Source organism: Triturus cristatus, chromosome 4_2, assembly GCF_964204655.1.
Source record: "Triturus cristatus chromosome 4_2, aTriCri1.1, whole genome shotgun sequence".
NCBI lineage: Eukaryota > Metazoa > Chordata > Amphibia > Caudata > Salamandridae > Triturus > Triturus cristatus.
The window spans coordinates 593141986-593166598 of NC_140586.1; the positions used below are offsets into that span (position 1 = coordinate 593141986).

The window sequence follows — 24613 nt, forward strand, 5'->3', positions numbered from 1 at the left end:
GAGCAGAGCAACCCGATGGTCGCGGGTGCCCATGTGTCTGCAGAATGGTTTCAGCCATTTGGTCCTCGCGATGTTATAGGCTGGGCAAGCAAACATGACATGGGCAACACACTCCAGCGAGGCTCTGCAACAAGGCAAACCTTCTGTTGTGTGATGGAGTGGCCGCCATTTAGTTGTTATTGCGTGGACTGAGTGTGCTGAGCCTAAAATGGATATACAATGCCCTATCTCGTGGGACCGGGATTATGTCAAGGTAAGGCTCGAGGCTTCTGGTCTGCTTGTGGTTAAACAATTCATCCGTTAGCCTCCCTGCGTTTGGCTTACTGAGTTCCTGGCTGGCTGTCCAATCCCAGTATATGCGTTTGAGCTCTATCTTGTTTGGGGGGTTTTGAATATCCCAGGATTTCTTTGGGGCCCAATAGTGTAATGGGTTTCCTAACATTTGATATCCATTTAACCCCATGATCCACATCTAGGCTCATCACCTCGGTAATCATTTCCAATACTGAGAAATGTTGGGAATTTACTCCTGACAATGGCAGACAAACCATCTTCCAGAGTTGGAAAAAAACGTGGTTGGAGGGAAAGTAAACTTGCAAACATTCAGATTTTCGCATGAGCAAATCTACACATGCATCTTGCTCATGCTAAAATGCAGTTCACAAATATTTTCTAGAAGTACTATTTGTTGTCCTACTTCTGTAAATGTTTGGGAATTCGCAAAAGCCCTATAGCAGCACTTAATGTGAGGACATATACCATGGGTGCACTTTTGAGACTTTCTTTAATAATTGGGCACCTAATTTGGTCTAGCGTTGACCAGGACCTTTTTTGTGTATTAAAATTCTGTCTCTCTTTCTCTGTATCGGCTGACTTCACTTTGAGTGACAGCATTCTGCTCTTTCACAAGGAGCAGATCGGCACACAAAGTAGTTTTGTTCGGTGCCAGTAACTACTGTGGCAGTGTGTGCTTTTTGCGACCAAAAAACTATTTTTGCTTTTGCCAATGTTTATTATAATGGTGAGGGTCCAGCAGCTCCCACACCAATAAGGTTTTACAAAAACCATGCCAAAACAAGCAACACATTGACTAAAGTAAAAAGCTGACCACCAATTTCAGACCTATTGCCTTTGCCAATGATTGTTTATTTTTGTTTCCCATAATCTTATTGAAACTGGTTACACAGATTTTCCATTATGAATATTTTTGGGAAATACCAGCATGTGTCATCACATGTTACTAAATGATGCTGCAAAGAAATGATACCTGAGATTTTACAGTAGTTTAGCAAAAATAAATGTTTCCCCGCTTTCATTTTTTTTATGAACATTTTATTTTGAAAGCAAAGAATCCTCAATCTTGCTTTCAAGCTTCTGCAAATATTTGCATCAAATCAGAGAGCATTCTGAGAGCATTATACATAGCCTCAGGTTGAGAAACGTTAAAAACGTGTGTACCCCTTTTTATATTGGAACCACTGTCAGTAGTGCAGTCAAAGTTTACGATATTTACTTAGAACACTCACCCTAGTAATAAAGGCTTTCGATTAATGAACCACAAATACAAGTTTGAACAGCATTAACATAAGGACAAAAATATTACCTTAACTGCAGATAGTACCCTTCCCTGATCCAAAATGTGGGACTGCAAACTGGCAGCCAAAGGGTTTTTGCTGCTGGGGGTTAGGCCTACTTGTCCTAAAGACAAAATATACATGAAAAAGTCTTGCCCTTGACCCCAAACAATATGTCCTGGGCGTCGGGCTATAGGAATTCCACATCCCTGAAGTGATACAACAGTGATGAACAGTGAGAAAAGGCTAAGCAGATAATCAATAGAACAAATGTCTGGGAGCGAGCGAGCAGCATGCAGCAGTGAGGGGGAACTGGCACGGTGACCTGCTCAATGGGGTCGTGGTGAGGCTTCCAATAAGTAGGTCCTGGGAGGAGGGTGTGAAAGAGTTAAAAATGGCAGCAAAATGAGTGGCAGGGGAAAAAAGTGAAACAAAAGTCAGCAACAAAACAATGTACAACAATGTTACAACCGTGAGGAAGCAAAAGTTAACAATGAAACAATGTTACAATGTAATGTAAAACAGTAAGGAACAGTGAGAAAAGGCTAAGCGGATAATCTAAAGAACAAACGGCTGGGAGTGAGCAGAACGCAGCAGTGAGGGACAGCTGGCACGGGGACCTGCTATGGATCCTATAACAAAAGTGTCCACATCTAGATAATGTCTCTTCATCTATCAAATGTCTTTTTTTCCCCAGTCTCGATCAACAGGGTTTGCCACTTCCTTTCCATCCCCTTTGGACATAACTATCCTCAACCAAAGAAAGCAGCCGTCCACAAATACAATAGGTACAATTTGCACACAAAATATTTTGAGTGTTTGTGCTTTACCAAGTTACTGTATTTTCGCTCGCAGGCGTGGGGGCTAATGGTCCAGGAGATAGGGAGGAGCTCCCCGAATTCTACACAGATAGTGTTGACAGATGTTAGCCATATGGAGATTGACTCCCCCAGGCAGGGGGAGAGACAGGAGGATACCCCTGATTGAGATAGTGTTAGATAAACCTCTATGTGGGTGGGCCCGGCGAGGGGGGTGGGGGGAGGGTGGGAGGGGATGTTCAGTTATTAGTTCATATGATTGTTCATGACAGTGTTCCTGCTTATTGCTGGCTCGGTACACACTTCAAAGGCAACCCTAATTGGACTAAGTGTTGCTGGACAGACTGTGAGGCTTCTTGTTCGGAACTGTTTGTAAAACAGTATTGTTTTACTATGTGCCGTGAACCTTAAACCCGCAATAAAGAAATTAAGAAGAAAAAAAAAAGTTACTGTATTATCGCTCGCAAAGTCTCCTAAAATACACCCAACATTAAACTTACATTTGTCCTAAACTGACTATAAAATTATTCTGTTATAACTAAAATCAGCCACACAAGTTGTGGCAGTATTCTTTAAGCCTAATGAGTTACTAGAGTCAATCTTTTTCTTTTGGCGCTGGATCTTGTTTGATGGCATCATACAAAGTAATCTTGAGCCTTACTCCATCACCAGTTTCTATTATTTCCTTTTTTAAGAGAACTTACATGTATCCTTGTGCAATTTAATCTGATTTAGAGAACATACTTAATGTCAACTCCAAAGCTCTGCTTATGTTTAACCCCTTCAGTGCCCATGACGAGCTGGTCTCGTCATGGGCCGCGGTTGCGCTGTGCCCATGACGAGACCAGCTCGTCATGAACCCCGCCCGCTAATACAAAGCGCGGCACAGGGCGGGGAAAGGGGCGGGCACTGAAGGGGTTAAAAGCAATTCTTTTGGTTTGTCAACAAATTTACAGTTATCCACTGGAAAACTGAGGCAGCAGTTACTAACCTAAAAGCAATCTAGTAAGTTAGTATATTGAAATAAACACCATTAGAGCTTGGATTTTTCAAGTAATTGTGATTTGCGGTAACTCGATTGAGAACAATCGTTCCAGTCAACAACACAAACATTGTTGATATTGGGTAGAGAAAAAAATACCCAGCACAATAATATTCTACAAAGTTGTTATTGTGACAGAGAAATCTCAATGTTGTTCCCGTTTTAAGTGAGAACCAAGGGGGACAACCATTCCATCATCTCTACTACCTCACTAAGGCCCTTCTCAACCATTTCCTGTAGCATCTCACATACTTCAAACTCTAATGCAGACCCTTCCTGGCATCAAATATAGTCTTACTGGTACTGCATCATTTATCTTCAGCTTTATTCCATGTGCAGAATTCTAACTCTCTCTTCTAGAAGAACTTCTGCCGACTCACAGTTTCACCAGTAGCCCACCCTCTAACATCCACTCATCTGCAGCAATATGCACAGATCACATTGATGATCAAAAAGTATTACTCCCCTTTCAGCTACATATATCATACTCAGATCTGATCACTCACTGCTTTGTGACCAATTTCCTACTTCTGTAACCACACAATGACACCAATTGCTTGCAACTACAGTCACTGCTACATTTTCTTAAATAATTACCATGAAATAAATGGAACCCAAGTCCACTTCCAGCTGAACCTTATCACCCACCTCTACTTCACATGCCAGTTTATCCAGTGTCCTCCCATAATAGTCTTCCCTAGATGTAGATTACACATTCAATTCTTCTTAACGCACCTTGGTGACAACTCTTCGACTCTTTCCTCCACACAAGACCAAACATCTGTACACATGAAATATTGCCTTGGTCCACACAACAGCATTCTTCATCTTTCGCAAGGAACAGAGGTACACACTCAGTACTTCAACCCCAATATAAACCTTCTGCTCTTTGCTTTCATCCTTCCAAGAAAACCCATTTTTCCCCACTCTCTTCTTCAGTTTTATGTTAAATAAATTAGTATCATTCCTTCTCATTTCACTTCACACACACACACCCACCCACACCCCCCGACACACACACCCCGACACACACTTGAATTACCTTGTGTCACAGGGCAGGTTTGCCAGGGGAGTGTAGAAGTCACTCGAAGCAGTGGTACGATGCCCCAACAACAGAAAAGCCTCTTGTTTTCCCGCAGCAGGAGGACTGGATGTATCACTCTTCCCCCATCATTTGGAAGTCCATAAGAAAAATGGTTTTGCTCCTTTAACTCGAATGCTGACCCTGATGACTCCGCCCCCAATGCGGACACGACGTGGAGCGGACCAACAAGAGCGGACGAGACCCGGAAGGAGGTGTGTTTCATCACCGGAGGAGAAGCGAGGAGAGCGTGGAGGATTGCAGAACGTGGAGCGAGAAGACGACTGGAGAGTAGCGGGAAGTTACATTAGGCGACGGAGGGATCGTGAGAAGTGTGGAGATGCCAGGAGGCCACCGGGAACACGTTTTGCCCAGCCACACTCCAGGAGGAGCGTGGCTTTCACAGGTACAAGGGCGGTTTGCGGGCTGGGTAGGGAGGCGGGAGAAACCAGACGGCTAAGGGTACCAGCCCCTACCAGTCCTCTCTGAAAGTGTGTTCCCCTCCCTGCACGGTCACTCCTCTTGTTAGAAGTGCGGCACTCGTTTGGCATGTATTCCTTCACTCCCCCTTCCCTTAGATGCACATAAACGCTCTAAACACTCACACACTGTCCCCATTTACTTTATTCGCTCGAGCGCATCCCCCAAGACGTGGAGAAGCCGGAATTCCTAAAGACCTGGTTGAGGATCCCCCGAAGACATCTGCGACAAAAGGGACAGACGAGGAGGAGAGAGAGCCCATATAACATCCTGACTGTAACGCATAACTCTGGCTTCAAAGAGGAGACCCTTTCTTCACACAATAAAACCTTGTCTACATCGTCCTGTTGTCCTGCCCCTTCATTCAAACCCGCTACACCTTGTCATAGCACTGGGCTATGAACTGTTCCTTAACCAATGTTTTCGCCCAATTCTCAAATTGGCATGAAGATGTGAATCTCCCACCAATCAATCTTGAAAATGTGTTCTTGTCCACTTTTTGTAGAACAAGTTTGAGCTAAATGGTGAAGAACACAGGGAACAAAAGGCCTCTCTGCCCTGGACAACATGATGGGTTCAGACAGATAACAACAGGTCTGCAATTCAGTCAAGGAACTGACAAAGTTGGCTCTAAAAAAAGTACCAGGGAACCCAATCCCGACTTCTTCATGGCCCTGTGGAGAAAATTCCAATTCACTATTTTCTGTGTTAAGCAAAAGAAGGATTGTTGGAATATTGTTATGGTTACCTTGTGTAGTATATTGAAAGAGTGCATTCCATCTGGTCACAGGAAGCAATTTTCTATTAATAAGGAAGTGGGTGGGATCTGTCAAAAAAGTGCCACTGTCAGTACAACAGGTGTGTTACCGGAGAGAACTGGAGTGCCTAACTCGGCCGACATCACAAAGTCTGTCAATGAGGAGATCAGGAAATTATCTACGAATGGAATATGCGCATATTTGAAAAAAGTATAATCCCTCCTTTCAGGGTGTGCTGACTGTCCAACGTAAAGAAGGACAAGGTCAAGATTACCAGCTGTGAGGGAGAAAGGGCTGTCTGGTGTCATGTTGGGAGTGGGGCAATATCTTATAAAGTGGGGTCAAGAGCAGCAGAAAGCCCACTAGGCACAGACCTGTTTTTAGCAATGTCAAACACCCCCCCCCCCCCCCCCCCCCGTTCCAAGCCTTTTTTTGGCTACTTGGGGTAGTTCGTGCTTAGGCCTCTGTAACTTGACCACATAAGGTATCCACACCAAATTTGCATCCTTTTCTTCCAACATCATGGGGATTCTAACGGTACCCAGAGTTTGTGGATCCCTCTGGAGGGGACCTAGAAATTAGCCAAAATACAGCTACATTTTGTTTTTGGGGTAAAATTGGAAAAAAGTGCTGCAAATGAAAGCGTCTTTTCCCTGCAAATGGTATCAACAAAGGGTTTGTGGGGCTGAAGTCACCATTTTCCCAGCTTTTAGGGACTGACAGACTTTTGCCAGAAAACCAACATTTTGTTACACAGTTTTGGCATTTTACTGGGACACAGCCTATTTTTGCTATTTTTTGTGCTTTCAACCTTCTTCCAGTTAATGGTAGAAATGGGTATGAAAGCAATAATGGATCCTGGAAGGCTATACATTTTAAAAAAGTAGACAACATTCTGAATTCAGCAAGTGGTCATTTGTGTAGATCCTTGAAGGTTTCTTTATAGAAACTAACAGTTGAATATAGGAAAAACTGAAAATTAGTTGGAAAAAAAACAGCCATGTGCGCCAACGTTTTCACCTGGAACTTCTTCTAATTATGACAGCTGTTTGAAAGCAAAATACAGTTACATCCACTGAACCTTTCTGGTTCTGAGGATATATAGGACTTGTAGGTTAACCAAGAACCCGACGAACCCAGAGCCAATAACTGAGCAGGGTCTTGCAATTTTTTTTATTATGTACCAGGTATATAGCAATTAATTAAGGAAAATATATACTTGGAAAAATCAGTATGAAAACATCTATGTATTACTGAAATTGGAACAAAATATAGAGTTTAGAAACAGTAGATATTTGCACATTTCCCAAATTGTGAGTACCCATACTAGCATTAGAATTATAGGAAATTTTCAAAGGGACTTCTTTTTTACACATTGTCTTTCATTTGGAAGGCAGAAACGCATCGAAAGTCAATAGGTAATAACAGTTGCTCTACAATTCTGTGTAACCCCAAGTCTCCTGATAAAAATGGTACCTCACTTGTGTGGGTAGGCCTAGTGCCCGCGACAGGAAACGGCCCAAAATGCAACGTGGACACACCACATTTTCACATTGAAAACAGACCCTTTTTTTGCAAAGTACCTAGCTGTATTTTTTTTTAATCCTAGCTCTGCCGGCACCTAGGGAAACCTAGCAAACCTATACATTTTTGGATACCTCGCCTCACTTGGCAGCAGCTCAGAACGTGAGGCCCCGCTCTATTAAAAAGCAAAAACTGATTATAGATACTGTCAGTATACCACAAAACAGTTTCCCATGCATTTTATGTCAACTATAACATTCCTGACAAAACCGTGTGGAACCCCACTGCATTGTGTAGTACAGTTTTATCTTATCATTCTATCATAGAGCCATTAATTGCCATTGGTCATAAGGAGCAACCCCTCCGTTGCACAAGATGTTAAAATGGCACATAAAGGGAACTTCACTGTTGATCTATAAACAGTACTTCTGAACAATATTATGAAAGTTCCTATAAGTAGAATATTTCAATATGTAATAGCAATAGGCCATACTCTCTTTTGACTCATGGTACATGGTTATGAAAACAAACTGTTAATCGAAGATAGATTACTAAGAAAAGGTTCCCATAAATAACCTATTCTGATGTATGACGGCACAGGGAATCGGTATCTAGTGAATGGAGACGTTGTGTTGAAGCAAATACCAGCTACACTTCAAAAGGAAAGCACTATTTACAGCGCATTACCAGAATTACAATGCCCAACATCGCCACTAGCGTGTTGTCATAGAAGACGCCTAACTCACCTCTCCATCGGTGCTCCGGACCTTTCTTCTTACTGCTACCGGAGGTAACTGACGAGAGGGAGCGCGCCTTTTATACGTTACACAGTGCTTTAATTGAAAGACTGGAATTTCACTGGGGGGGCATGGCCGTTGCCTTTTTGGGCAGCCCCCACCCAAACATCAATTGAAAAAATTTAGTGAGCTTTCTGCCCCCAGGGGGCCAGATTGGGGGCTACTGCTCCCGTCAGTCTTTCTGCCCCCCCCTCCCCCCTCCCCCCAGGGGCAGACGAGAGCAGTAGCCCTCAATCTGCCCCCCTGGGGGCAGAAAGTTCACTAGAAACCAGGGTTTTTTTTTTGTAATGATGGGGTGGGGGCCAGAAAGACTTTTCCCCAAAAAATATGGGGGCCCTTGCCCAGGGGTCTGCTCCCCCCTCCCTGGTGCTAGTGGGTGGATCCCTGCTCTGGGATCGCCCACCTGGGGTGATACCCAAGCAGGGATCCACTAGGGAATGGTACCATTGGAAAGGGGAGATTCTCCGCTTTCCAACGATACCTCTCCCATCTGTTTTTCGGTGCTCGGGGTCTGAGACAGCCCCACTAGCACCGAAACTGAGAAACTGAAACTAAGTTTTCAGTTTCGTTTTCGTTGCAATGACAATTGCACGCCATGCGCATAATCGTCATTGCAAGGAAATACAAAAATAGGCCTGGGGGAGGTTGGGGAAGCTCTACCCCAACCTCCCCAGGCAAGAAAAAAAAAACAACAACAACAAAAAAAAGGGGGGGGGGGGGAAATCCCTCTGTCTGCAGCAGAGGGATTTTCTGAGCATGTGCTCCCCCCCCCTCCCTGGTGCTAGTGGGTGGATCCTTGCTCTGGGATCACCCTCCTGGGGTGATCCCCATGCAGGGATCCACCAGGGAAGGGTACCATTGGAAAGGGGAGATTCTCCCCTTTCCAATGATACCTCTTCCCATCTGTTTCGGTGCTCGGGGGCTGAGACAGCCCCACAAGCACCGAAACTGAGAAACAAACTAAGTTTGTTTCGTTTTTGTTGCAATGACAATTGCGCGCCATGAGCGCAATAGTCATTGCAAGGAAATACAAAAATAGGCCTGGGGAGGTTGAGGAAGCTCTTCCCCAACCTCCCCAGGCATAAAAATAAATTAAAAAAAAAAAAAAAAAAAAAAAAAAAACACAAAAAAAAAAACACAAAAAAATGGGAAATCCCTCTGCTATCTGCAGCAGAGGGATTTTCTGAGCATGTGCTCATGGCGGAATGGTTCCGTCAAGAGGACTGGTGCTCATGTCTGAACCATTCCGTCATGAGCACCCAAAGGGTTAAAGAATCTGCTATTGTAAAAAGAGGCATGTTTTTGTTTCCTAAACTGCTGTAGGGTAGGGGAATCTTTAAGGGATTATGTTCCATAACTTGATGGTGACATCTGAAAAATGTCTTCCTTCCCATGCGGCTCTATTGATTTTCGGACGTGCCATACATTTGGTGTAACTGGAGTGGAGGGATCCGAGCGGCCTATACCAGCAACAGATTGTCCTAAAATAATAAGGGCCTGTGTCATGAAGCGCTTTATAAACCAAACACTGCTTGGTTTATCTGCTCTAAGAGCATGTGCTTACCATCAAGAATAACCCCTAGATTTTTGACCTTCAAGACAGTAGACGGAAGGGGGCCTAATTCCTGAGGCCACCAGGTGGGATTCCAGAAGGTGGTGTCTTTTTTTAACAATAGGACCTTTGTTTTTTCTGAGTTTAATTTCAGACATTTATTGCCCATCCAGCTCACAACTCGCTGCATACAAGCTTTGAAATGGTTTGCAAACTCTGATGGATCTGCATTTCATCTGCATATGATACAGCGGAGAAGCCAAACGATTTAATCAGTTTGACCAGTGGTACCACATAAATATTAAAAAGGGTTGGTGTTAGAAATGGGGTGTCTGGTTGGCTAGGATGTGCCCCTAAGCCAGGCAGAACCCACCACTCCAGTCAGGGTAAGGGAGTTACACACCCAAGATAACCCCTGCTCACCACCTTGGTAGATTGATAGTCAGGCTTATCCCAGAACAATGTGTAAAGCGTTTGATCAACACACACACACGACACCGCAAAAGTGACTCCACACAAGGTTATATAAAAATATCACCCGTTTTTTATATAAAACACATAAGACCACAATCACATAAATCACTTTGCCAACTAGTCAATTGTCATAACACGTAGATATAAAATCACTTTTACATAAGACAATTGTCATAAATATAACAGTTAGTGCACTACATCAAGGACTTATAAGCTGCACAAGTCATAAAAATCATCCCGAAAACATTTATGCATAACATCACAGTTCGTGCAATAAAGCAATACTTATAGACAGCATCGGTCTTGAAAACATCAGGGCATTGAACAGAAATTCAGTAGTTATATGCAGAGCTAGAACACAAATGCGGTCATCTGAACAAAATTCCCCCAGCAGTGAGAGGCAGTGCCCACAGGCACGTGGTGCAGCCGCCAAGACAAATGTGGCGGGGGGCCCAGCCACTCTGCTCAGGCCAGTGGAGCTAGCTGTGCCCCCTGTAATGCCAGCAATAACAAAATGCAGTACTTTACTCCGAAAATGCCCCCATTGGCGGAAGACCTCACTGGAGCTCACGCATGTAAAAACTACCAAGCACATCTGCCTGGGACCTAGTGAAGCCGCTGCAGAACAAGGCGGCCTTGATAAAACGATTGTGGCAATGTTGTAGCGTGTCCGGAACCCTCCGGGGCCTCATGGACCTCTGAGAAGAAATAACTACTGCCCCCAGAGCCACATCAGCCTTCTCCGCTGAGGCCGAACTGCCCACACAGCAACTCGGGACGATGGCAGAGTTCCTCCGCTTTCCTCACCTCTTTGCGAGACCCGTAGTGGACCCTGGGTGCCCGTCTCCGGGGCTGGAGGCGACTGATTGGAGCCTGCAAGGCTCAGATTCCTTCCGGGTGTAGCAAGGTTCTGTTGCGGCTCTCTAGTTACTACGGCAACTGGCATGGGCCACGTTCAGGCTTCCTTCCTTAGCGCAGCCTTATGTCATGCCCCGTGATTACAGCTCTGCGACGCTACGGTATTTAAAGAAGCTCGAGGCAAGCAAACGGGCTTAGCGTTCTTGATGCGAGTTCCTGTTCCGTCCGGTCGCTTAGCTGCCTGACTTCCGGTCAGGTGTTTCCTGTTTCAGTCCTTGTTCCTCGATAACGAAGGTGGCTGGCGGTATCGTTTGCCACTTTCTCCTTCCCTCGCCCTGCCTTCAGCTGTACCCCAGCTAACAGGTCGAATATTGCCTCAAATATCCTTTCCTCAAGGAGAGAGAGGGTACCCCCGCATTCCTGGCTATCTGTTCTCATTCTCTGTGGCAAGTATCCTAGCGGTGCTACATCCGCCACTCGGGCTGTCATTACCAGTCGGAAATTCCCTACTTCGTATCATACCCCCCATATGGTTTCCAGTCCTTCCTTTGCTCATTTATTTACACCTCCGTTATTCCCTACGGGTGGCACTCCAATCCAGTGACGAATAGGGATCCTTTTACCGACAAGGGGTTATTTAGACACGTGTTGTCATTCGTGTGTGTGTTTCCCTGCCGATTAACATCTCAAGCACCCAATCGCGCCCCCCCCCCCCCTTTGGGATTGTTGCGTGGATCACTGTGCTGAATCTTCGTCCGACAGAATCACGGTAACAGCGCAATGCGCTGCCTTATTTGTTAATAGCTGTTTAATATAAATGAGGAAGAAAAGTAAGGGAGGATTTTTGATTGTGTTGACAGGTGGTGATATATGTCATATTAGAACCAATAACCTACACAGTGATCCCAAGGCAAAGTAGAATCCAGGGAGTTGATAGTCCTTCGACAGAACTACTGGGGGTAAGCCTTATATACAGAAGTCAGAGTGGACACCAGTTGTGGTTAGTACTCCTGTGTAACGTTGTATTCTCCTTTACGTAGGATATAACAGTAGACTCCTTGAAGCCTTCACTCCACCAAATTAGAAGTCACCACACAGGGGTAGGTAAGGTTCCTAGCAGAGTCCGTTTGTAGGGTTGTTCATATGTATTAGTATTCACACAGTCTTTATTTTACAGGTTGTGCTCAACGTGTGAATTTCCTCTATACAGACCCAGACGTCAGTTAAACCATTTGAAGTGCGTACCCACCTTTCCCTTGTTTTGTTTCCCTGTTTACCCCTGGCGAGTATTCCGGATCTCTAGAGTCTGATAGAGTCGGAAAACCGCTGGGGAAGGCGGAGGTATTCTCATCGGGTTCCTGACGCTCCTGCAGAACTTCTGGCAACCCTTACACCTTATTGGCTGACGCTGGGCAAATGCTCTTCACGCCGCTTCTGCACAGTGCGGGCTACTTCAGTAGAGCACCTGCTGTAAGGTTTAATTGATAGCGCGGCACACGTAGTGCAGCGCCGTTCTGCATAAGAAGCAGTTCTCACACGCTTTCACTTTTAGGCATTAAAAAGGACAAGGGAAGCACCCTAAAGCACTCCACGTGCTCCGGACTGCCAAACAAAAGCGTTTTCTCTTTTTCTTCCAAACCGAAAGGTAACAGGACAGCCCAGTCCTTTTCCTGCTCCAGGCAGGAGCAACAACTGCAGGCAATCCTACCCCAAACAAGTCAGGGGAACCACTTCTCACAGAGCTTTTCCTGCTCTCCTCCCAGGCAGGTTATTTAATATCCAGCAAGGATCTTTTCTTATGAAGTCGGATTTGCCTTAGACTTCCAACAGGAGGCAAATGCACACAAGCCCTTGGAGAGTTCTTCACAAGCAGGATACCACAGTAGTTCCTCTATCACAGACCAAAGCAGCAATTGCAATTCAACCCACCCCTCACACAGAAAAGGAAGCGCTCCTCACACAGTCCTTCCGCTCTTCTTGGCAGGGTCCTCTTGTTTCGTGAAGTAATGTAAAGTCTTGGGGTTTTAGGTCTCATACTTATACCCCATTTTGTCATTGTTCTCTTTGTGGCAGTGTCTCTGAGCTCAGTCCAAACCAATTCCGTTCTCCTTGGTCTAGCATGACCACAGGGGTGGAAACAGCATTGTGCAAAGGAGAGACAGCCCATTCGGGTGCTAGCGAAACTCGTCCCCCTACTCTAAATGCAGACCAGGTCTACTCTGCCCAGCTATAAGTCACCCAGGCAAGGCAGGATACACCTCAACCCCCCCCCCCCCCTTGTGACTGTCTAGAGTAAATGCACATCCCCAGCTCATGTCACTCTAAAACCAGAAGCTGAATGCAAAACAGTCAGAGGCACACAGAAAGGTAAACAAGAAAATGCCCACTTTCTAAAAGTGGCCTTTTCTAACACACAATTTAAAAACCACATTTACTAAAAGGTGGGTTATTAAATTCTAAGTTCAGAGAACCGAAAACTCCATTTCTCTATCTTGTCCCAATTCAAAGTTACAAATGTAAAATGTTACAGTAAAGTCCCAATAATAGCCTATGGAACAGACAACCTTTCAACAGTGAAAACCGAAATACAGAGTAATTCACTATCAGGACATGTCACACACACCAGTACATGTCCTACCTTTCACATGCACTTCACCCTGCCCACGGGGGTACCTTGGGACTACCTTAGGGGTGCCTTACATGTAAGAAAAGGGAAGGTTAGGGCCTGGCAAGTGGGTGCACTTGCCAGAGCAACATAGCAGTTACAACTGTGCGTGCAAACACTACAGTGGTAGGTCTGAGACACATTAAAAGGGCAACTCAGGTGGGTAGCACAACCAGTGCTGCAGGCCCACAAGTAGCATTTGATTTATAGGCTCTGGCCCACTCAGTACATTTTACCAGGGACTTACCAGTAAATCAAATATGCCAGTCATAAATATCCAATCATAATCACAATTTATACAGAGAGCATATGCACTTTAGCACTGGTCAGAAGTGGTAAAGTACCCAGAATCCAATAGCCAACAAAAACAGGGTCAGAAAAATAGGAGGCAAAAAGGTAAAAAGTTTGGGTATAAACCTGCAAAAAGGGTCAGGTCAAACAGGACTTAGGGAAAACGCATGGGAAACCCCAGAGGGAAAAATGAAAGGTGTAGATGTTAAATCACGAAATACAACCGTCTACTCTCTGTTCATCAGAAAAGATGTCAACAGAGCAAGTGCTGATCCACCAAGCCCCACACTTTCTAGCAGCTTGATAATTACTGTCATGTATGGGAGACAGAATCGAAAGCAGCAGAAAGACCCAATAATCAGTGCCGTTTTAACTCCCTTATCCATGACCATTTGTATTTTTTCCACCGCTGCCACCAAGGCTGACTCTGTGCTATGGTTTTCCCTAAAACCAAACTGCACTGGGTCAAGGATTTTGTGTGCATCCAGTAATTCTGAAAGTCTAGAGTTGAGATGTTTTTCGAATATTTTTGCTGGAAGACAAAGACGAGCTATGGGCCCATAACTTTTTGCCTCCTTAGGATCCTGTTAAGGTTTACCATTTCAATGTATTTGAAAAAAGTTTACTTACTGTATATATTTTATTACAACTAAGCAGTTTACATTCTATTATGTTTAACTATATTTTAAAATCACAATTTAAAAAGAAAAATACATTCTTAACTTGTTTTTGACTATATTCTCATACAAGATAATTTTGACAATATTTTTGTCATTCCAATTATATGTATAGGAAGATGATATTAATGTTCACAATATTTTTGACTATTTTTTTACTTGATATTTTGCCACAGAACCACTATACCGAACTTGGCTGACACAGCAACACTTGATTCCCTCTGCCCCCCTTAATCCTACGCAGCTCGTCCCTTGGAGTGCTTTATGAGCTTTTGTCCAAAACCATGCAGTGCAAGATTAGTGTTAAGAAAGAGCTTCAGGAGGGCTGGGGGAGGTGTGGGAAGGAAGCCTTCGTGAATGCCACCAGCCGGGTATTAATGACGAGTGCTCATTCAGCTGTGATCGGGCTATTTTTTAGGTCAAGCATGAGTCAGCACGCATGCGCTGCTCAGCGAGACTGCTGTAGTGGAGTATGGAAGAGAAGCCCAGCCCACTCAACCCAGGTTTGTCATTGGCTGGTGTCAGTGTCCTTCGTAAATGCTGGCATCTGATTCGTAAAGAGGCTTGTTAGTCCCTCCTTACTACCGCCTTGTCTTTATCTGTAACTTTCAATAGCTACTGGCCCCTTTACTTCAGTTGTTACATGGTACATGTTCTTAAATGTTTAAGCACTATTTTCTTTATTGAGTTTCTCTTGCTGCAGGCACAACGTGCTGTACATGCGTTCAGCGCACCATGCCCTTTTCTCTTTTGAAGCAGCCGGGACAATGGCGACCGCTTCTTTCAAATGCAATAGGTCTCACATTTAAATGCCAGACCACTTGCATTGCAAATATTTTTTTCAACTCTACGGACGAGGGGGAACGCACACCATGATCCGGGTTAATGTAATTTATCACTAACCAACATTTTTCATTATCTCAGCTTGTACATTTAAACATCAGACCATGTCTATTTATGCACGTAACTAAAAGTATATATTTGTTCAATTAATTTCTTACAAAGGTGCCGTCTTCATTTTATTAAACACTTCAAAGGGTGTCCCTCTCAGACATTATCTGTTTCCTGCCTAGATAAATAGAGTCAAACTTGTTGGTTCGCTGCCACACAATCCTCAAACACGTTGAGTTACCATACATGCGCTTTAGTGCTTGCTATAGAAGGCTGGCTTATCCACGCCCATTGTGCATGGCCATACTAGGTTGGAAAAAATTGTTGCAGCTGCACAATGTTTGTGACTTATGCCTACTGTGTGGTCCGCCAATAAAACCACCATCTTGAAACTGCCAATCTTCTCACTTTAGAAACACACTAACGCAGGAAAAGTGGATAAATGTAACTAATTTCAGAATAGGATTTAGACAATCATATTAAACATGTCTTATGTCTTATGTGTACCAATCCACGTTTTGTTATTTAGAACACATTTTTTGCAAACAATGTGACCGTCACTAAAACAGAAAAAAAAAAGGATTCAAATTAATAGTTATAAAAAATAAATACGTATTATTTCTAATTATACGTTGGCAGCAGGCATCAAAAGAGCCATACAGTGGAGGAACAACGTAGGCTTCTTATTGGCTAGACGTCAAACATCAGAATTACATTGGTGGTACTGCACTTAGCAGGCAGAGCTCTTAAGGTGGTGGGCTGGGAGGGAGGTCTGTACGGTGGGTTCCTTCAGCTTTCTTGTTGCTGTGATGTTGCAGGAACTTGCTATGGGAGCAGCAATTGATCTAGTGGTACAATGGGGTGTTTGGGGCCTCTCTGCGCTGCTCAAAACAGAGAAATTCTATGACCTTTCGCTGGTGTACCATAGCGAATTTGTTGCTCTCACTCAGAGGTTGAAGTGTGTGGGGATCTCTGGGGCACAATGCACCTGTACGTTTTTAATTTAACATAAACAGCTCCTCCTACATTTTGTTAAAAAAACATAAAACCAACCCGGAATGGTTAATTCCGACAGTTGGGATGTCTTAGCAGATGTGGAAAGGAGGGAACGTTCTGTTGAGTGAAGCAGAGGAACAGACAGTTAATAAAAAAGCCTTACCAGGGTGTTTGCTTCCTGAAAGCATGATCTTCTAAACCATTTGGGACATTCCCATCAGCTGTCCTTACGTGGACTTGAAAAGTGGCTGATGCCATTGGTGTGCGTGTTAACTGTTGTTGCTGCTATGATTGCGTGATTTGCACAAATATTCATTTCTACGAGCTGCCTTGTTATAGCGTTTTTTGCACATCTTAAGTAGTGAATTATGAGCTGTGAATCACAAGGAAACTCTGTTTAGTAATTTTAAAATCTGAAGCCTGATTTTAACTGTCAAGTATATTCTAAAAGTTGGACTGATTTGTATTGAATTTTACCGGTTCCAATAACACGCACTGACTTAAACTGAACCAAAGTATAGACATTGAATCGCGACCTACGGTGCCGCCCGTCAGAACGAGCCCGTATTTTTGTGGTCAGCGGTCTAGTCTCTCACGTTTCCAGCACGTTAAATTGCGCGCTGGAGCGTCCGCGCGCAGCGGGCGCGCCGAAGGCGCGCCAAAGGCAAGCCCGTCTGCGCCCGGAGCGCGTCCAGAGCCAGGACCCCTGGTTCATTCCCCATCCATAAATATAACTATAAACAACTGATGGACCTACAGCCTGGTGAGTGCATGATTTGTAGTGCCTGGGAGGAGAGCATGAACATAAATACATATCTATGTATGGGTTGTGGGTACCATTTTAACCAATCCATAGGGAATAAAAGGAAAGTCTTTGCCAAACTAGCATCAGGTTGTAAATACCGACAGGAAGTCAAAAGATGCCAAGATGTGCAACAATATCACCCTCAGAGGCTAGAAGTAAAAGGCAATCGGAGGCAAGACAAAATAAGTAGGAAGGCAACACTAACGGTGTCCTGTATGCTATTAAACACTCGATCGCTTGTAAAACATAAATACCAAGTAGAGTGTTTACTTCAAACAGAAAACCCTGACATCACTTTTCTAACCGAGACATGGACCGACGCTAGCTCGGATCCAGACTGGAATATAGCCCTCCCCCCCGGTTACTTAATGGTACAACACGATAGAACAGAAGGAAGAGGTGGTGGGGTAGCAATAATATATAAAAATAATCTAAAGTTGCGATATGAAATCATAACTACACTTCCATCTGAGACACTAATGTTTTCTTTTAAATTTAGTGACTCCTTCTCATTCAAAGGTCTATTGATATATAGGCCACCAGGGCCAAGAAAGGTGTTCTCACAGGCTATCCTACATTTTTTGGAATCAAGCCTGGACGATGAGTACCTTAACATTATAGGAGACTTCAACTATCATCTTGAGTCAGACACTAACCCAGACACAGTAAGTCTGGTAGACAATCTGACAGCATATGGTCTCTCTCAAATCGTGCTGGAACCTACACATCGGGCTGGTCATACCCTAGATGGGATTTTTACAAATCAAGCAGGTGTAAAACTAATGAAAACACTACCATTGCCTTGGACGGATCACAGAGCTGTATTTTTTCAGATAACAAAGATTACATATTGCCCCAGCCCCTTCCTATCCGGAACTCGCAGGTTCGGCTGTGGAACAAGATAGAAAAAGTCTGCCTGGAACAGGCATTAAGTTCAGACCCACTTATCCTAAGCAAGGATAACGATATAGCAGCCAGCCAATTTGATAATTGGATCAGAACAGCGGTAGATAAAACAGCCCCAACAATAAACAAAATTAATAGAAGAGAAACGCCAACGGCACCATGGTATAGTCCAGAGGTAAAATTAATAAAAATGAAATGCAGACGAACAGAAAGAGCATGGCGCAAAGAATATAGCCAAGAGCACAAATTATTATATAATCAGTGCCTGGAGGAATATAAACTGGCCATTATTAAAGCCAAAAGGATCTATTTCACGGCTAAAATAAAAGATGCAACGCACTCATCAAAAGAGCTGTTTAAAACGGTACAGACATTGGCTACTCCCCAACATTCAGGAAAATTTATACCTGACCAAGCCCTCTGTAACACAATGGCTGTCTTTTTTCAAAATAAGGTACAAATAATATACGATGACCTATTAAAGTCAGTGAACAGCAGGCTAGATGATAATCTTTCAAATATAAAGGCCTGGCCAATTAACAGCAGATTGGGCTGTTTTACGACACTCAACAATGAGGAAGTTAACGATCTCCTAACATCCATTAAATCTGGCTCTCCAAATGATCCGTGCCCCCCAGCAGTTTTCCATCTGGCCGCTAAGGCTATTAGTAAAGATCTTACTCCCCTCCTGAATCAAGTGATAACAACAGGAAAGTATCCTGAGGTTTGGAAAAAAGCTTGTATAAGACCGATCTTAAAAAAACCGACCGCAGATCCACTTGAACCAAAAAACTATAGACCTATCTCCCGATTGCCACTACCAGCAAAGATCCTGGAAAAGGCCATAAATAAGGAGCTAATCCAGTACTTAGAAGACAACTCTCTACTGGATTGTACTCAGCATGGATTTAGGCCTTGTCACTCAACAGAGACAGCACTGGTGCTGGCAACCGAAGAGATCCGGAAGACAGTAGATGGGGGCAGCAGAGCAATCTTGGTTCTGCTAGACCTCTCGGCGGCGTTTGACACCGTGAACCATCTGGTATTGGTGCAACGCCTGAAACAAATTGGGGTAGAGGATATTGCATTAAATTTACTTGCCTCCTTTTTAGAGGATAGACAGCAGAACATACACTGGGAGAACATGCAATCAGGAGCGTTTCTCCTCCCATGTGGGGTTCCACAGGGGTCTGCTCTGTCTCCAACTCTTTTTAATATATATGTTGCTCCGTTAGCCAACCTGGTCAAGAAACATGGATTTTCCATAATCATGTATGCGGATGACTCACAGCTCATTGTCTCAGTTACTGAACCGTCTGAAATAGCAGCCAGTGGCTTTCATGCGTGCTTGACGAACATTATGGAGTGGATGAGCGTAAATTTCTTAAAAATAAATACTGAAAAAGCCGAGGTCCTTGAATTCGGTAAAGGGCCATCGGTCTGGAGTACTAGCTGGTGGCCAAAGGAGGCAGGGGTATGTCCCACCCCCGTGGCTAAGGCCAAAAGTCTAGGGATAACACTAGACAATCAATTAAAACTATCCGCCCATATTAATCAATTAACGTCCTCCTGCTTTTTCCTCTTAAAAACTTTGAGGAAAATATTCCCATTTCTAGCAACTGAACTCCAAAAAACTATAGTAGTTGCACTATTTTTATCAAAATTAGATTATTGCAACGCTCTTTTTGTAGGAATCGATAAAGCACAGGAAAGGAAGCTTCAGTCACTGCAGAATATGGCAGCTAGACTGCTTATGAATATTCCTAAAGGTCATTCTGCCTCAGAGGCTGTCAAATCCCTTCACTGGCTTTCAGTCCGTCAAAGGGCCAATTTCAAGGCTTTATGCTTGGTACACAAAGCCCTCTATGGTGGTATATCCAGGGATTTTAGGAAACTCTTCACAAGATATCTCCCCGCGAGACTGCTTAGATCGTCCTCAGAAGGATTTGTCAGTGTTCCAAAAACACGGAAGGCTAGATGGGGAGGACGTACTCTATCCTTCTGTGCAGCAAAACTATGGAACCAGATGCCAAACCTTCTGCGCTGTCAAGCAAACCTGATGCAATTTAGGAAGGATCTAAAAACATGGCTTTTTGGGCAAAACTAAGACACATTCCACATGGTATTTACCCAGATTTCACAATCCTAGCGCCAAGACGCCACGGCATTCGCGCGCTTTACAAATAACAATTCAAATCAAATTCCAACTCTCATGCGCATCTAAAGCTGTATCTCACGGATGGTACAGAACTTCTTTGCCCACGTCACAGGTATACGAGTTTCCGGCTGATCCAGTACACCCCCCTCCATTCTGAGGTCTGACCTGGACACAAAGTAGCTCAGGGTCAAGCACCCTGAACTTTTCACCTGAGAGCTTTTTACTACTTTTCTTAACTTATTGAATACTTGTCACGTCCCTTTCGGTTAGATTACTGTGGCTTTTCCTGATGAAGGAGTCAAGCACGCCAAAACGCGCGTAGACTAAGTAGGTCCATCATTTAACCACTTGACCTAATTGTTCACCCACCAGAATTACTTTGTATTTTCCATTTACTGATTTTGCAAACCTGTTATCATAATTTATCATTATATTCAGTAGAAAAGTGCATCACTGTTGATTACAATTTGTGTTTTAGTTAAATCATGTGGAGATGTTGTTGCACTTACGCTTTCTGGAAATTGTTAGAACCGTTAGGATGATTTTAAAGAATTTGATATCAAATAACTGAATTTTGTAATGATTTGATGTATACACAGTCCTTAATATCAATTCTGTGTTCTGCTAGGTCTTATATATAACATAGACCTATAGTTGCCTAGGGGTTTCTTTTCAAGTCCTTAGGTCGAGCCAGCTCTCACTCGAGCCTCAAGTGGCTTTCCCACGTCTAAGAGAGGGTAAAGTTTAAACCCAGATAAGACTAGAGTACTACCTCCAGGATCAATTCTGCATTTTCCGGGATGCGGGGGTTTGTTGGCTTGCTCATCTGACCAAAGATAGGCACAGAGCGGTCACTATCCTAGGGCAGATGTCTAGAGGTAACAACCGCAATACTTCTAATATGGTCTTGACTAGAATCTCCTTGTATAGTTTCACGTCTCGTACGAATCTTAAACTCAATTTATGAGATGTGTGTGCAAGCTGAAAATCATGCACCCGTTAGACAAAAAAAAAATGCTTTTCCAACACACAGACAACAGTAGCACGCTGTGATGCGTTTTAAGGAAGGACTGTCATCTATATGGTTCCCGCTTTGCACAACTTCAAAAAATATGAAACACCAAATAAAGCAATATCAAGAGTGAGAGCAATTGGCGTAACAAAATAAAAGGAGTTTGTCCTATAACTAAGAAAGACGTTTAATATAGGGAGTTTCACGGCAAACATCTCACTCGGGCTTAGCCACTGACCCATGAAAACAAAGACTATTTAACAAAGTAATCTCAGAAAATATATAAAATCTGGGTTTTGCATACTTCAATTTCATACGAAGAAAGCACAGACTACAAAGGGTTTCCTATACTCTGGCACGTACTTCTTAGTCCAAATGCAACTCTTTCGCTCTGTAGACGGTTCAGCAGTACAGTCTGGTGTAAATGCAAATAACCTCGTAACCCGTTAGCGGTCAAATGCACATTACCAGAATGCTTTTCTGTTACTAACCACCAGAAATTATCAAACGGCAACCAGGCAGTCAATTGCCTAGATTGCTTTCTAATGAAAGCACACACCATGGCCGTGGGCGGGTTTTATCTCTCCTGTCTCAACGGCCGGAGAGAAACACATGGGCTAAGGAAGGGCATCTGTCCGAAAAGGAACGCACGGTTAGCATGAGCTGCACTGGCCGTTTGAGGATATTCTCACCATGTTTGCAAAGTGCTGTAGGTCCAAGCCCGGTGACAGCCCGCATCCAGCAACCGGCACAGGATACTGTTAACAATCACGTGACAAACACGTCGTTCTTTTAGCCGCGTGCGCAGTTACTCTACTCTCACGCCCGCCCTCTTTGAACAGCGCCTCTGATATTGGGGCGCGTTTGGCTGATCTTCAGGAAGATGGAAGCAAGTTAAAAAGGCAAGAGGACGACTCTAATACGCTTGGGAAAATCCCGTCCATCTCATGGTCTGCGTATCGCCACGCATCCTGGTTCCTTTTACATGTATCACATAGATAGAAAAAATACAACTCGTGAATTCAGATAGTGCCACGCCTCTTGGCTACATGTGGCCAATTGGAAGTCGAGTGATAAGTTAAAGCCCAGTTTCTTTAAGGGAGTTTTATTCTGATTGGGTTTGGACTCTGAATGATTTTTACCTACGTCCTCGACACTGCAAACAAACATTGGCAAAGCCAACTGGTCTGGGCAAGCTATTGGCTTTGTAAATCGGATGAGGTGACTAATGTGATGATTTTATAAAGCGATAAAAAACAGTCAGCACTGGCCGCTTCATAGCGCTTTTTAGATCGGGTCTGAAGCCACGGGTGAAAGGGGAGAAGGACCTGTGAAAAGGATGAGAAGAAACAGGGAGGTAGTAGGGTAAATTAAACAAACATTTGCAATGCAACGGTCTCGCATTTGCAATAGTTAGCCTTATTGGCCTTGTGTTTTGTTTTGGAGCGGTGTGTAGTTGAACTGTGTGGGTTGAATTTGAATTAGTTGTGGAATTGTGTGTGTAGTATATTTGTGTAGTGGAATTATGTGGCATGGGGAATATGGGTGAGATCTGCACAGAATAGTTAGGAAGGAAGCTAGAGGGGGATAGGTAGTTTGTGCACAAAGTGGTGAATGAACTCCAGACAGAGGAGCAGAAAGAGTGTGTGTGAGAGAGAAAGAAGGGGAGAGCAACCACTGTACCATTCTCAAACCCCTCCCCATAACATTCTGTACATTCCTTTGTGCGTGACCATTGGAGGAGCCATGAGCGAGAGGAATGCAACCCAACACATCTCCCATATAATAAGCAACAGAAAATTCATAAAACAATAAACATACAACCTAAAAAAAAATCCCATTACATCTAAAAATAACCTAAGCTTGTATTACATGAAGCTCCTATAACATAGCAAACATGCTATAACAACCACACAATGACCTTAGTATTAATGCATAACATACTCTCAGAACTTGGTTGGCAACCTAGTTGTCCTGGCAGACGGTCCACAGACTCTCACCCCAAGGTACTCGTCTCCATGACCTCCTTCTGACCCATGTTCCCTGGACACAACCTCCTGATGTAACCTAGAGACTGCAATTTTACTTTTGTTCCACCACCTGCCATCTTCCAATTTCTCTGCACTCTTGTTTACTCTCCCCACTGTCTTGGGATCAAAGACTTAGATTCTCCCTTGGGTAAAATTCTGAACATTTCACCCTTACCTGATCACTAACTTTCACTCTCTATTCTCAATGCCTTGGCTGAAATTATTTTTTTGAGCTTCTGCTCTCTTTCTGTCTACTTCTCTTATTTTCTCTTCGGGTATCTCAAACTCACCCATCCACCTCCTCAAAATTTTGGAAGAGGGAACACGTCCTCTCAACAAAATGAACAGAGAAACATCAGTATTAGTGTTGGCTGTTGTGCACTCTGCCCCCAACAGTTTCTTCAGTTCTTTATTACAATTCAACCCACTGGCTTTGGACAGTTGTACACTCTTCTTGATCACTCTATTACATCTCTAAACTAGATCCTCCTGGGATGGTAAAGGGAGGTTTTAGTGTATTTTAGGTCCATGACTTCATAAATTCCACAAATTGCATGGAAGTAAATTGACATCCATTATCGGAAAGCACCTCATCAGGCCCCCCTTCCCTTGCAAACCACGACTCAAGAAGCTCAATCACACATGCTGCACTGGGCACTTTCACAGACTTCGCCTCTGGCCAGCGACTGTAGTAATCCACAAGGACGATGCCATACTCAGAAACACCGCTGGCAGCCAATGACATGGGACCAATGATCTCGATTGCTAGTTTGGCCCAAGCTTTATTGGGCTCCTCAACCGCTTCTACTGTGCTGGGCACACTTACCTGTGACTTGTTGCTACTGGCACAACACAGACAATCTCTCACAAAGTATTGCTTATCTAAACCTGGACAACAGAAACTTTCCCGGATTCTTTTCTTCATGGCACGCATGCCAATGTGACCTTCATGGGCTAACATGAGTACTTTAATCCACATGGTTTTAGGGACCACAAGCAAAGAGGCCTGATATATAATAACCCATTAACAACAGACAACTCATCAAAAGCATGTTTAATTTCCCGACTGAGCTATCCTTTGAATTGCTTCCTGTCCAACCTATGCATATAAGTCTCATGACCTTCTTAACTTCCTCATCCGCTTCATAAGAATCTCTCCACTCCTGTTCTAACACAGCACCTTCTGAATGGCTCACAATCTGGCAAATTATCTCAGAGTCACAG

The 24613-nt window shown here is 43.8% G+C and overlaps 1 protein-coding gene across 2 annotated transcripts in view; it reads right to left on the bottom strand.

Moving 5' to 3' along the window:
* The window catches only part of RABGGTB (Rab geranylgeranyltransferase subunit beta), a 231668-nt gene extending 209478 nt beyond the window's left edge, over positions 1–22190 (bottom strand). For both annotated transcript variants that reach the window (XM_085602257.1, XM_085602256.1), the window contains exon 1: positions 22052–22190. In XM_085602257.1, coding sequence (XP_085458383.1) covers positions 22052–22054 — 3 coding nt within the window. In that variant the 5' untranslated portion in view covers positions 22055–22190. The remainder of the gene's footprint in view (positions 1–22051) is intronic.
* Positions 22191–24613: the final 2423 nt, after the last annotated feature.